At 31.7% G+C, this 15,855-nt stretch overlaps 1 protein-coding gene across 1 annotated transcript in view; it reads left to right on the top strand.

Moving 5' to 3' along the window:
• Positions 1 to 15,442, top strand: part of LOC134724505 (C-type mannose receptor 2-like) — a 33,313-nt gene extending 17,871 nt beyond the window's left edge. The window contains exons 5-8 of the mRNA XM_063587602.1: positions 6,080 to 6,328; positions 10,437 to 10,519; positions 12,451 to 12,547; positions 15,219 to 15,442. Of these exons, the coding sequence (XP_063443672.1) occupies positions 6,080 to 6,328; positions 10,437 to 10,519; positions 12,451 to 12,547; positions 15,219 to 15,442 (653 nt within the window). The remainder of the gene's footprint in view (positions 1 to 6,079; positions 6,329 to 10,436; positions 10,520 to 12,450; positions 12,548 to 15,218) is intronic.
• The last annotated feature ends 413 nt before the right edge of the window (positions 15,443 to 15,855 follow it).

Below are 15,855 nucleotides of genomic sequence, written 5' to 3'. Positions count from 1 at the left end.
TGATCTTTTGCTTATTGTACCTGATAAACTACCGTATTACATGGGATCCCAAGAAAATAAACATAACTTTGTAAAAACATCTCATTCTGATTTTAGTGGTTTGCGGCGAAAACAGTATATCTAAAGTCTGACACAACCTCCGAAAATCAAAAAATTAAAAACAATAAATTATGAAAAGACAATTAAAAAATGCTGGTAAAAGTAAAATTTTCGTTTGCAAAAACTAATATTGGTCAGGTGAGCTACTGTCATCTGTCTCGTCTCACTTTGCGTCCGTCGGTCCGCCCTTTTATCTGTCAACTCTTCACATTTCCATCGTCTTAACTAATTATGGTGCTTTTAGATTCTTGTCAGGGGTGGATTTAGGCGGTTTTAGCTCGAAACTTTAATTTATCGCTAATTGTATCCTAAAATATTTTTTCGCCACGCTTGGCTTGGAGAGATATCTATATTACACCCACTCTAGAAGAATATTTCGATAATTTTACCTAAAAAAATCGACTGGCTCCGCTCCGCAAAAATTTAAGTATGTGCCCCCCAACCTAAAATCTTGGATCCGCCCTAGGTAATCTTTGTCAAGTGGCAGACAATAAGAACTCATTTAAATTTATATGAAAATGCAAAGATTCAAGATGTGTAGATTATTAATTAGAAACAGATGCAGAGTTTTAGATTATATGCCGGGAGTAATGTTTTTTACTTATTTGTATTTTCCCTGGCAAATAAGATATAAATTTAACATTAAAAACACGACGGGTGCCACTTGTGGAACAGGTTCTGCTTACCCTTCCGGAGCACCCTAGATCACGCCCAGTTTGTTGTGGGGTTTGTGTTGCTTAGTCTTTAGTTTTCTATGTTGTGTCTTGTGTACTATAATTTGTCTTTTTGTCTTTTTCTTTATTAGCCATGGCGTTGTCAGTTTATTTTCGATCTATAAGTCTGGTATCTTTCGCCCCTCTTTTAAAATAAAAGCATTGACCCATCAGTCAGCTGCCATGAACTGCTTTGCGTTTATGTATTCCAGGTGATTTGAAATAAAAGATGTTATTCATGTTATAAAACAAATTCTTTGTTGAAGGGGTTACAATATATAATTATAACGTATAATTAATATTTCTTTATTTAAATGAAATGTTTCACTAATATATTGCTTTACAATACGAAAAGTTTGCTTACTTAATTACAAAAATCTAGAACGGGCTTTTGCCTTCATTTCAAATTATAGACGAAATAATCCCATTTTCCATTCGTTTGATGTGTTTGAGCTTTTGATTTTGCCATTTCTTAAGGGACTTTCTGTTTGAATTTTCCTTTAAGTTCCCAATTATTCCAAGCATATATTGAGACAGACATGGTTTAAAGGAAGTAATGAACCATAAACTCTTATACTCATAGATGAGATATTAAAAATAAATTCATCGTTATATTGTAGATAACTACTTTGATAATGATCTTGTTTTTGAGAGATTGGTGTTAATGGTATTACTGATTTTTTTTTAATTTCATTTATAATACTTGCAGATACCATTTTTGTGTATTTGCGCACATGTAACGTTGCATTCATGTCAATTGTAATTTTCCACATTTTTTTATGTTTATGACGTTACACATTTGACGTACGTTGTTTACAGTTCAGATTCATTTCAAGTTAATTAGATTTCTGATTCACATCGGTTTTTTTTTTAGAGAGATTAAATTCGGTAAGAGACATTTTATGGGTTTTTTTTATAACGCAGTATTACTTAAAGAGGAAACTAATGTATCTATTTTTTTTAATAAGAACAAAACTTAATTTATTTGTTTTAACTAACAATTTGATGTAATGAAGCTATTTATGAAGCGTGAAAGAAAGTAACTTTCATTGTTTATTTAGTATAATGTATTTAAATTGCATTTACTTACGATGTATGTTAAATGTGTAATTATCTTTTAATTGTACAGAATTGATTGTTAGCAAACTTTTTATTTTGTTTGTTTTGTTCACACATCGTTGTCAATATAAAGCTAAGTATAACAATCAAATATGATATGACGTTGTGTAAAAAATGGCAAATCTGTTTATTCCTTGAAACAATGTAGCGAAACATATTATTGTAAAACAATCCATGGATACCAATGGACAGTCTTTTGTTTCCTGTCTGATAACGCAAAAAATGTAGATGGCGTCATTATAATTATTCTGTAATTAGACATGGCATATGTGTTGTTTATGGGCGCATAACAGCTGGTCGCAATCTATGAAATTAAAAACTAATCATGACACAAATAAAAAATCCATACAAAATAATAAAACAAACAAATAAAATGGATTATTATATTGTTTTCATGTATTTTTAACCGGAACTTAATGCTTGATTTTCCTGCAGATAATAAAGCGAACCAATCCACACATTTCTACGGAAGCGTATTAGCGCCACACAATTTTTTTTAAATTTTTCTTCCTATATATGTTTGCGTTAAAACGCAAACCTTTGCATTAAACGCAAACCTTTGCGTTACAACGCAAACATTTGCGAAATAACGCAAACCTTTGCGATATAACGCAAACATTTGTTTTATCTTATTTCTTATTTAAGATTCAAAGGAAACAGTAGTTATTAATGAAGGAGGCTATATATATTTAAATTTATCACCTTTGTAGTCATTGCAAAGTAAAATGCTTGAATATATAGATCAGATCATTGACTAATAATGAGCAGAATAATATAAGAAGATGTGGTATGAGTGCCAATAAGAAAACTCTCCATCTAAGTCACTATTCGTAAAGTAAACCATCATAGGCCAAAACGGTCTTCAACACGGAGCATTGGCTCACACTGAACAAAAAACTATAAAGGTCCCCAAAAACGATATCCATGTTACTACTAGTATATATATATTACACAGAAAATTTAGTAAATTAAGGTTATACCTAAGAAAAAAATCAACCCTGCTAATATAGCTATAACCGAATACAAATATACTTCCAAAGTAGGCACTCGTTTGAGAAATGTGTAAAGTAGGTTAGATTCAAACAAGCTACCCTTTGGCAATAAATGTATAGAATGAAGATGTTTTATTAATAAAATTATGTTCTCTCTATTCAAATTGCTACCCAAGCATCTTAAAAATACTTCATAATATTGAAATGAAAATTCAATGACTTTCTATCAAAGAATCTTGATCATATTCTGAGGTTTTAAAAATAAGTTTCCTTATTAATAATTCATTTTAAAGCAGAAAGATTATTTTGTCTATTTGACTTGGAGGTTTCACAATTGTATGACATTATTTTTGATCTTTCAATTTAAATATGACTATATACTAAACTATATCTATTTTCTTGTTAAATTATATACTTTTCTGATGCACAAATCAGTCTTAATTTATGTATAATTGCACTTCAAGTATTCCGTCATTCCTATGCATATTTATTAAAATAATTTGGCCTTGTATGTATGTTTCTTTTTTATCTAAATCACATCCGAAATGAATGACAGACGGACATATATACAAAACTTAATGAATAATTGAAATCAAGATATTTGCGTTATAACGCAAAGGTTTGCGTTATATCGCAAAGGTTTGCGTTGTAACGCAAACATAGGAAGAAAATTTTAAAAAATAAATGTGTGGCGCTAATACGCTTCCGTACATTTCCCCCTCATTCATTATTTATAATTTATAACTTATATTTTAACAAGAAACTATATTATTTTCAAGCAAGGCTTAAAACAAAACTTTACGACAAGAGGGATGATTTCAGCTTCCCAATTTTTAATTTTCCATTTCTATGTAGCAACATTCTAGTCGCGCCTACATACAGAATGTTCATGTTATGTTGGAAAAAACCGCCCATCAGGAGTAGCTCATTATAGTCCTGCTTATTTTTATGAGTGTTAAGCATTTGTCATTATTACTACTCGTATACTCCCCTTTTATTTCCTAATGCATTAGAAAGAAACCCACAACAATTTACCTCTACGAAATGGCAGAAAAATTTAAAGTTTATGATATGTTTGGACTGTTTATACTAACACTAATTTCTACTCATCTATTTAAAAAATAAAGTTTATAAGCTGGGATTGTTTTTTGTTATCCACAAACCTAAAATATCTGTTGAATTATTCCATACAATTAAACAACGTAATTGAAACTTTTAGGGTGGAGGTAACAATGAGTCTATTCAGATTTTTGTTTTGTTATCTTTAAATTAAGTACTATCAGCCATAGCTTTTAAGTACAATTCTTTCTGACATACCTATAATTTCTTATTCTATAATGTTGATTCAACCAGAACAATTTGGCGATGTTAATAGGAATAGCTGAAGTCTTTCATTTTGACTTGCTGCTATAGGAATATCTCTTGTGTTCCAAGCTATTCCGGTTTTAGTTGGAACAACAAACTCGGATATCAAAAATTATTTTTTTGCAGTTTTACTTCGAAAAGTACAAGAACAATGATTTCAATAGTTTCTAAAGGCGCTTACCAAAATATGACTCCTAACCTAGGTTTGAATTTCTCTTTTCGTCCCAGTTTATATAGACTACAAAAATAAAGCAAACACACCGAAACTGTCTATTGTCTCATTAAATCAGGATAGGATTTTCCTTACTGGGATTGATGATGAAATCGTTTCAATATAGCTTTGACATCAAAATACTATTAAAAAATTTAGGCTACAAAGACAATCGATTATTAACGACGTCCATATGATGTAATATAGACTTTGGTATTATACTTTTATGTTCCACAAATTCTGCTGTTTTTACGGTTCCAGTATTAAAATTCTGATATTCAGAATATATACATCAAAAGGTCACTTTACCGGTCTTAAACGGTCTTCGGCATTGTAGTGTATGTGATATTATTACTTCCCTGTGATTTGGAACCTTATATTGACTGTACCAAGTCAGGGACATACCAGTTGTTTTCTACTCGTTTGATGTGTTTGAGCTTTTTATTTTGCCATTTGATAGGGGACTTTCCGTTTTGAATTTTCCTTGGGGATCGGTATTTTTGTTAATTTACTTTTTGCTATAGTACTGTGGTAATAACTTGTGTACATTTCATTTTTGTGTTTGTATCATCACGGTGGTTTTCGTTCAAAACTTGATACATACATAACATTATGTCCGTTTTGCGTTACGTATTTCTTTTCTTGGTTAAGAGTATTTTGTGTATTACGTCATGAGTAAAATCGCGTTCTAGTATATATGATATTAATGAAAAGCATGTTCCGACTGGTGGATTCTCAAGAAGAACATACCTGTGATTAGCAGTATATTTATACATAGTTTGTGCGGATAAATCGTTAACCTTGCACTGTGTATTTCGAGTATTTGAATGCAGTGCACCAAACTGCTACAGGTGATAGAAGGAACTTTCATTCAAGCTTTAAAGGACACATAAACATAATATATTTATTCTATCATTGATACATTTCCATTAGTTTATGTAATCACTGTGCTTTGTAATATTGAATATTACTGAAGCAGCACGTAAACCATTATATGAACTTCCATTATAATTTTCCTTATAACTTTTTTCACCGGAGGCCTACATAAGTCACGCCGGATACTTGATTCGAAAACCCCGAAACGTTACAAGATCTTAAACACTACCAAAGTTTTAAAAGATAAAAGAAATACGACGAGACATATCATGAGATTATGCATTATTTAATGCATTTTAAAATATTATAGTTTAAGGATATTTTTAGTTATCAGCAAAATTTATGCAAATTCCCAGTACGAACTAATTAATAAATAAAAGAATCAATGATTTCTAACTCAAACAAGGTAAGGTTTGAAACCAAAGACATTGAACTATTACGCATGAACACTAGAAAATGATATTTGATTTCAAGTATCATGTGTTTTGTTATTTTGGAACCACGCAAATATTGAAAGTGTATATATATATAGAATGTAAGGGAATTAATGAAAAGCTTGAAAACTGGAAAATGCATTAATAAAGAGACGGAAGACAGTAGCAAAGGGTTTTATTTTATTCTGTTCATTGGTCCAATTTTGCATTCGGATATGAAAGTCCATTTTTGTCTTTTCATAACAATCTGTTTCCTATTGGTTAAGACAGAGAGAATTGTGATAAATGAAGGATCATTCTCGGTTGTTAACAAAAATAGGATCGTAGTTAGTGAATTCACTACAGACCAGGTTGTTTCCACAAAAATGCTGTGTGCCATTAGATGTGTTTCAGAGGAGAAATGCTGTGTAGCAAGTTATGATCTATCATCTTCTACTTGTCGTCTTGATACGTCTGAGAACTGTTGTGTTGTCATGGAGATTGTTGACGGATGGGAAACTTTCAAAACAAATAAGTATGGTAAGATAACTAAATAAATCCCTACATCCCTACTGTAAACACATATGTTAACCTAACGATAGCAAATACAGATTATAAACTATGTAAACTATGTCGTAAGCAAATAAAATTTAGCATCATATATTGACAGATAAAGTTATTTAGTTTTTGATTTGAATATTATAAAGTGTTCAAAGTGTTGTATAATATCTATTAGTATTTTTGTCAGTCGTGTACATGTTGTATGTCTATCATATCTATTAGTATGTTTGTCAGTCGTGTACATGTTGTATGTCTATCATATCTATTAGTATGTTTGTCAGTCGTGTACATGTTGTATGTCTATGATATATGATCAGTTTTGGCAGCTGAGTCCCAATTATTGTCACTTTAACCAAATATTTCTTTGTTGGTTGCTCATTCAAATTTTTCATTGTAACAGAACTATAAACAAATGTCACAAGGGAAAGAAGACTAATTCGTACCATTTAAATATTTTGGCATATTAATATTTTTATTGGACGTTACAATGCAAACATCAAGTCAAATCCCACAAAACAGTGCATTTGTGTCTTTAACGAATATAATGTAACGAATTTTATTTCTTGCTTCATTAAAAGCACGATTATCATTATAATAATAAGGAGATATGGTATGATTTCAAATGATACAACTTTCCACCAAAGTTCAAATGATGTAGATGTAAACAGATACCGAGGATGAAGTTGTCTAGTATGTTTTTCTCTGACTGTTTATGACGTCTTTATACTAAATCCATTGGATGTTTGATGTGTACGGATTGATAATTTAGTCAGAGATGCATGATTTTTTTATTAGTTGTTAGTGGCTTTGAAATAGCTGTCCGTTAACTGCGAGTACTCTCAGATCTGTTCCTAGTGTCTTTTTTGTTGTTGGGATGTACAAGTACCCGGCCACGTCCACTTGTATTTTTGTCCGTCTGATGAGTTAAGCAATTTCCAACTGATTTTTATAGTTCGTTCTTATGTTGCACTGTTATACCACAGGTTAGGAGGATGGTTGGGATCTCGCTAACCCCGACACATTATGTATGTATGTGCCTGTCCCAAGTCAGGAGCCTGTAATTCAGTGGTTGTCGTTTGTTTATGTGTTACATAAAATTGAGAATGGAAATGGGGAATATGTCAAAGAGACAACAACCCGACCAAATAAAGAAACACAACAGCAGAAGGTCACCAACAGGTCTTCAATGTAGCGAGAAATTCCCGCACCCGGAGGCGTATTTGTTTTTCGTTCATTTTTATTTTTATATATATATAAATACAATGAAATAAGGCCGTTAGTTTTCTCGTTAGAGTTGTTTTACATTGTCATTTCGGGGCTTTTTATAGCTGACTATGCGGTGTGGGCTTTGTTCATTGTTGAAGGCCGTATGGTGACCTATAGTTGTTAATTTCTGTGTCATTTTGGTCTCTTGTGGAGAGTTGTCTCACTGGCAATCATACCACATCTTCTTTTTTTTTTTTATAGTTATGAGTAAATTCACCTTTAAAGTGACTTAATTTGCAGAAATACAGTTGAACAAACAAAATTCATGTATTTTGTGTTCAGCAAAATTATTTTTTATTTTTTTAGTTAGAATTATCAAACATATGAAAAATCAAGTTTATATCCAAGAAAGGTAAATAACATTTATTATCAGCAATGTTTACATTTCCCTTTGATCTTACTGGATAATATTTTTCAGATCATGTACAGGACTTTTAAAATACTCGATAATATTAGGCAATGACGTCATGTATAAGCGCAAATATTACACGTGCCTAAGTTCATCTGAGTCGATTTATCAATGAAATGCACGCGACTTCATTCAAGCAATTGAACAACTAATCCAACGTTTAGTACGCGTAGAAGTAGTTTTACTAACTATTTCATTTTACTCCATATTCTCAACAAAAAGAACATACAGTTAGGACAAATTGCCGATAAATAGAATAATGGCATTTTATATTTTGATACTGGCTTCATCAGGTCGAATGTCATCTCGCCTTGCCGGGCTGGCTTGATATTCTTGCTGATAAAGTTTGTATAAAAAAAAAACGAAAATGTCATTATTCTATATATCCTATCATAAAATAAGAAGAAGATACTAAGGGAGAAAATTAAATGTATAAACCAAATAAAGACACAATACCAAGGCAAAACAACAATCTACAAACTACACTAAACTAAGTAAATGAGCAGCACGAACCCGAAATAAAAAAAATATAGGGGTAATATCAGGTACTCCGGATGGGTAGGTGTATTCTGCTTCACTAGAGACACCTGTCATTTTGCTCATGGCACGAACAAATATTGTATAAAGCCGCATTTATGATGACGTTTGTTACTTAACTAATAAGACTCATTGCTTCACGAAAGCTTCGATCTTCTATCAAAGACATCATGATAGGTAACGCAAGCTCTGGAATATAGCCGTTTACAAACGGGACTTTTATTTCTAACTATACAATTCAAAATCAGACAAAAGCATGTTTCAAATATTTTTATTTTCCTGTGTAGAATGTATTAAAGTATTTCCTATAACAATACGAAAGATGTGTTTACCCAAACTAAAATAACAAGAAAGGACCAAACACTATAACGGCAGGGTTGTTGCAAAGAAATTTTCTTGAATAATTGAGAATAGCGTGTAATGGACATTTCAATATATTGAAAAAGAAAAAAGAAAAATAAGGTTAAAATCTAAAAACAAATCCTTAATGGAAGATTCATTGCTTTTTATAGATGTTTTACGTTCAATTGAATGCTATGGTCTTTTAAAAATTTTGCTTAACAATAACTAATTTCTTAAGTCAAGAAAATTGGAAAAAAAATATTTCTAAACAGCTTCATAATGGGATTTGCATATTCAAGATGTGCAATCATCTGTCCTTGAAAATGAAGGATCTTTTTTTAACCTGTAAGAAGTGATTATAAATAATTGGAACTGGTTTTTTTTTTTAATTTTATTTGATGTAAATTAGTTCCCACAGACAGATTGGTGAGATGAGGGAGAATCATTTAAAAATCCTTCATATCAGACTTCAATGAAAGTAGAATTTTTCTGTGAAGATTCGGGAACTTGGGTAGAAAACTGTAGTAGTTGATTAGAAAATCTATGAACCCACATTTCCTCGGTCACCTGACCAACCGATAACACCAATCATTAAGTCGGTTTTACATTTTTACAACCCCACAATAAATGTATCTTTATATACCAAATATGTATATCACATTTCCTCTTTTTTTTCTATCAGAGTGTCAAAATAGGAAAGATAATGAAACCTAGTGGTCATTGTATGAATCAAGCATTTTTCAATAATGTATGCATTTTTGTTTTTCTTTGTTGGCATATCTGTTTGTTTATAGTGATTATGATTATATCACAATGTTGACTGCTGTACCCCTACTTTTGACATTTTTACCTATTATATCTATTTGTTTTGTGCACACATTGTTGTCAATATAATGGAATTGTATGCGACTGTCATACAAGTGACTGGTTAAGCTAGCTATAAAACCAGGTTTAATCCACCATTTTCTACATTAGGAAATACCTGTACCAAGTCAGGTATATAACAGTTGCTTTCCATTCGTTTGATGTATTTGAGCTTTGATTCCTCCATTCGATAATAAAATCAACGGTACCAATTTTGTTGCACCAGATGCGCATTTCGACCAAACATGTCTCTTCAGTGATGCTCGTAGCCAAAATATTTGAAATCCAAAGCTTATATAAAAGATGAAGAGCTATAATCAAAAAGGTCCAAAAAGTATAGCCAAATTCGTGAAAGAGACTTTCCATTTTGAGTTTTCCATTTGTTATTTTCCATTTTTGTAGATCCATCGGAATACATAATGTTACAACACTCAATATTTTCAATAATAAAAAGATATTGCAGTTTTGAGTCATAATGTAACATTGTTGACCAGATGACATGTTTTAAGATAACTACACCACAATAGTCTTTGAAATCTCAAAACATATATGAGGCTGTGATACTTTAATGTTGTGTAACGGTAACACGACTGCATAAAAATGGTCATAATAGTCTTAGCCCAGAAACCCATGTCTTAGCAATCATACGAATTTTTCATTTAATTTCAGAAACACCATGCACTGGTTGCATCAGATATGGGACGTCATCTTACAAGTTATCTGAGGATAATAAATCCTGGAATGACGCTAAGGTAAGTCTCGCCATTATGCTTTAAATATATTACAGGTTATCATATATTTAGATATCTTTGTCCTAAGTTACAATGAAGCAATTTCAAATACTTTATTGATAGGTGTATAATTTGAATTGTGAAAAATAATGCTTAGAAAACACAAAATAAACAAAAGTTAATACTATTTTGAAATATGCAAATCATCGAGTCTCGAATCTTAAGCCTTCATAACTGTTGAATACTCCAACAACTTATTTGTTGAAAGGTAACTTAAAAGAAGTTTATTTTTTTCAATATCTTGTATTGTGTTATTATGTAAAAAAAATAATTATGGTTTAGCGAAATAATCACATAAATACTTTACACTAACATAAAATAAGACGGATTTTTCCAAGGAATCTACTTTTGTAATAAATGATCTTCCTGTGATATCTAACCTGTTTCCTAGTTCTTTGGTATTGATAAGTTATCGCGGACTTGATATCAATGTTTATGATTATCTTGACATTGAAAACATCTGTACCTATCGCAATACATTTCTTGCAATAATTGCAATTTATACAAAAATTGTCTTCTCTCTTGATCACAAATACTGACACAGACATTTGTACAACTGCATGTTTGACTTCAATTCAACAACATGGACAATCTTCAGAAACAGATTAAGAAAAGAACAGTATGAATGTTCTGAAAAAAATATAAGTCTGTATGTTTTATCCCTTAGTTATATGTATATGGATGGTTGGCCTGTCAGTCATTATGGAACTGCACTCGAACACTTGTTAAAAAAAAACAATGTAAAGGAGGACAATTGAAATAAAATATCAAATGGGTATATGTGCACAGTTTGGATGAACCCGCCTTCTGGGTGACATTGCCATCGAAACGTCACGAAAACATTTTTTTTATTTAAAGGTCAAGTCAATGTCACCCGTACATCGAGAGCAGTGTTCTAAATTAATGACGGTATTACATAATTAGTACAAAATCTCATCAAGGAAACCAGGCATATTATTTTGAACACCAGCATTTCGTCTACAAAAGACTCATAATTGACACTAGAATGAAAAAAACTTTAAAGGCCATATTAAGAAGGTGCATAGCATTAAGGGTATAAAATTCCGAAAGGTGTGTCAAATTTCAAAAATTGACTGCAACATGCAAGATTTTATGAACAAAAATCGCTTGTTAAAACTGACGGAAATCCAGAGTGTTGGTTCTCCCTTTGACTTGGTATATATTTATAACTGCCTTCCGTTACCTACGATAAAATGTTTATCCATCTGTCCCAGTGTCGTTGGTTCTTTTTCCGGCTTGTATGGTTACATTTTGCGCTCTTACTGAATAAAAAGGTGAATGAGAGAGATTATATGAGTTTAGCATTGGTCAGGGCTATAATGACTCTTAAGATTGAGGAAGTGTAGCGATGATTCCATTGACATCGCAGATAAAGGACTAGTGCTACTTTACCTAAATTTGTATAGCGGTGGCTGGCTGTGACATTGGTCCCAGGTTCAAATCTTAGCTATTGCAGTGTCATTTTTGGAACAAATCATGCCCAAAAGTTAATTTTTCTTTCAAAGGAAAAAAATCCAAGACGAATAATAGCGGTTACATGAGTTTAGACAGGTTTGAGTTGGATATCGTCATTATATTATAATGACTCTTGAGGTAGGGAAAGTGAAGCGGTGCATCTCTTCTTCTAGAAGATATATAAGAGTCCGTACTGTGAAAGGGGCATCGTGTTCGGACCCCAAATGGTATAGTTTTGAAAGATATATTGCGGTGAACATATGCCAGGTCCCTATATATTCTCACTAACCCCCAGTCTAGACCCGTCTTTCTATTTATTAGCAGTATTTTTTTCCTTTAGAGATGACCATTAAGGCAGACTATTTTATGTCCGTTTTGTCATTATAATAGGGAAAATATAACTTTTTTTACAACAGATAAGCTGTTTGTGCTTGGGAGGTAAATTCCTTGAGGCTGAAACGACAGAGGAAAACAATTTTATTAAAGCTGAACTCAATACGATAAATACAGGAAGTAAGTAAAGATCATATTAGTGTATTCCATTACTAATTGATGATTGATTGATACTTAAAATTATTTCTTTATTGATAATTGATCGGTCAAATGATTGAATGGTTGATTCATAGATAAGTTGTTGCCTATTTTATATTTAATCCGTTTTATTTTAATTTTGTGTTTTAAAATGCAACGGTTACTAAAAATAGTACGTCAATACTGCAGCGTCATTTTAAATAGAACGTAAGAGCTACATATTTGTTGATAATAAAATATAGCATTATTTTCTCCAGATGAATTGAATGTGGAAAATCTGCATCTATTTTTTTTTTTAAATTGATGGGTATTTGAAACTCGCCCTTTCCTGTCCATTTATATCTCTGAAACAGTATGAGCTACAACAAATCTGTAGAAAGAAATGAAGTACAAATTTTCCTTTTAACGATTGTTTTCCACAATTGCTGTCTTTAAGCTCGGAGACAGTATAAGCCTCCACAGCTTATTATAAAAATTCAACCATGGATTGCCATAAGAAATCTGAGAAAAAAACTTGTTCCTATGTCATCCTGTGGGCTGTGGATTCCAGTATAAATTCCATGCACTATCTTATAAAAGTAAGACGGAAGATACTAAAATGACATTCCAACTTATGGACTAAAGAGAGGCAGACAACGTCATAATATCAACTTTCAATTGATCAGTGAGAGAACATCATATACATGGCGGAACTTAAAGTTAAAGGATAATGATATTTTTCTTTCATTCTTCAGAATAAGGTCCTGTATTAAGTCTGCCTCATATGAATAAAAATGAACTAGTCCTGTAACTTTCTCTAAAAAGTGTTGTACTGATCGCGGTCGTTTTTAAATTTTATGGTTATAAATTTAACTTCATTTCTCTTTTCTTGTTTTTTGTAAAGTAACCCCGACATTAATGATTTAAGTGTATTTTTATTTGTGACTAGGATATTAGGAGAAATAACCCCGTTGTTATTTTCGTCAGGCTAGGGCTACGATATGGTCTAAGCTTCTTCTATAGCAAAAATACCCCATTGCAAACATGTAAAATAACACCGTTTCGCGTTCAGTACGTACAAGTTAAAGTTTGCAAATACAACGCTCTTTAGGATGAATATGGTTCTACTATATACATATTGAGTACTTCATTGAATTAAAATATAGTCCATCATTTTCAATTCCCTCGAAAACATTTAGATTTTGTAATCATTAGACTTGACAAATTCAAGACAAACTTCATGTTTGGCGATAAAATCACCCAATATGGATTATCATTCGATATGCAAATTTTGACGAGTGAACAACATATATAGTCAAGATTTATATTTTCTAGCATAACGATATCGTAATGATGGTGGTATATAATGACAAAGCTGATATTTGTCATTGTTTTTCTCTACAGACGTTTAACTGAATTTTAGCGTTAGACATATGATGTGTTACAAACCGCGACCTGCTATCCAACTCATCACACCGTTTGTATTTGGGCTTGTTAGTAAATGCTACATAATAATGTCTGCTTTTTTACCAACTATATAGTTATATGAAATGTCTGTCTTTTCTCCAACAATAATTTATAACACCGACACATATTATGTTTAAGAACGATATCATATTCATTGAGTTTACATCAAATGATATACGATACCAAATATCTCTTGTGATATAAATCATGTTACTGTTGTGTTTGTTAATACAAACATATCACATAAAAGATATTCAAGAAACACAAGCATATCTAATAACCGGTACTGCAGGATAAAAACAGTCTATTGTATCAAAAGTTTATTGGATCCTATGCAACATCTATACGTAATTTTATAATTTTGAAATATTTCTGCTGTTGTAAACCATCATGCTAATCATGAACATAAACGGTCAAAATTCAACTGCACCCAATCCACCTTTTGACAAATGATGCCTCTTTAGTGATGTTGCAAGCCAAAATATTGGTAAATCTCAAACTTTATACCTATAAGTTTAATGCCATTGCACAATGAATTCATATTCTCAACATTACTATATAAGTTTCATACTCTCAAGCAATTCAATTTTTAAATTGACAAATATAATTTGCAGTTATTTTAGATTGCTTTGTTGTCCCACAGCCTCAGCAACTTAATAAAAAGCCGTTAGACGTCATAGAAATCCTTGCACACTTGTTTTTTTCGCACAATATTGCTGTACTATTCTAGAAATGTTACTGCAAGAATCAAAATATAGAAAAATATTCAACGCTTGACCGAACAAATCATTAAATCACGAATGCGCGTAGAGCAGGATTTAACTATCACTTTTGTTCGGTCATTGCATTGGCGATGAACTACTTTTATCGAAATAAAGTAGAAAATACAAGGAACTTTATCTTTTCTACGCATTTCATTTTTTTTATGTTACGTAAAAACCTATTTGAAGTTAAGATAGAAGGGTATTTTTGCCCTGTAATTCAGATCTAAAGAACGTGTTTGTTTACTACTAAAAAAGTGGACAAGTGCGCCTAATATGCAATTATAGGTTTGTTGAATTGTTCAGCACAAGTAAGGGTAAGGTATAGTTTTGACATGAAATGACTGTCACTTTATTTGAACTTAAGACACGATATCTAATAGAAATCAATTGGGCTATGAATCAGTGGTTTTATAAACTTTTATTCCTTATATATTTTGTTGCAGTCAACGGGTACTGGCTAGGAGGTTATAGTTTCAACAAGAATGGAATTTTTAAATGGATCAGTAATCCTGGGCAACTTATGACATATAGTGACATGCACCATAATCAACCAAATAAGCCGACTACAGAGCTTTGTCTTGTATACTGGAGGGCATTTGGATATGTTTGGGGTGATTTTACTTGTAGCGAAAAATTACCTTACGTGTGCGAATTTGTTAAAACATAAACAAGCATTAGCATAGATGTATCGTACGGTGTCTTATGTGATTAATATTTAAAAGTGCTGCCAAGACGAAATCTAATACTAGTAACAATCGGTGGATGGATGACTGTTAGTCCCTAGACTTTTGAGGGCGCTGTAAAATCGGCAGAACGTTTTGGGGTACTTTGCAACATGCCATTTCTAAGAGCATCACTAAAAGCATTGGCCACTAAGTTTATTTTCAGACTATTTTTGTGTGCGTAAAGTTCTTTTTTGTTGTGTTATTCTGCGTGTTATAATTGTCTAGGAAACACACTGAAGATGAATGTATTGTGCTATCTTAAATGAAAATTCACCATTGATAAAAATTATCAACTGCTTAAATTTTATGTATTATCTTTTCACATTTATTCATAAATAGTAAAATATCAGAAATT

This window comes from Mytilus trossulus, chromosome 1, assembly GCF_036588685.1.
Source record: "Mytilus trossulus isolate FHL-02 chromosome 1, PNRI_Mtr1.1.1.hap1, whole genome shotgun sequence".
NCBI classification, from domain to species: Eukaryota; Metazoa; Mollusca; class Bivalvia; order Mytilida; family Mytilidae; genus Mytilus; species Mytilus trossulus.
This window is presented reverse-complemented; position numbering and strand designations above follow the sequence as displayed.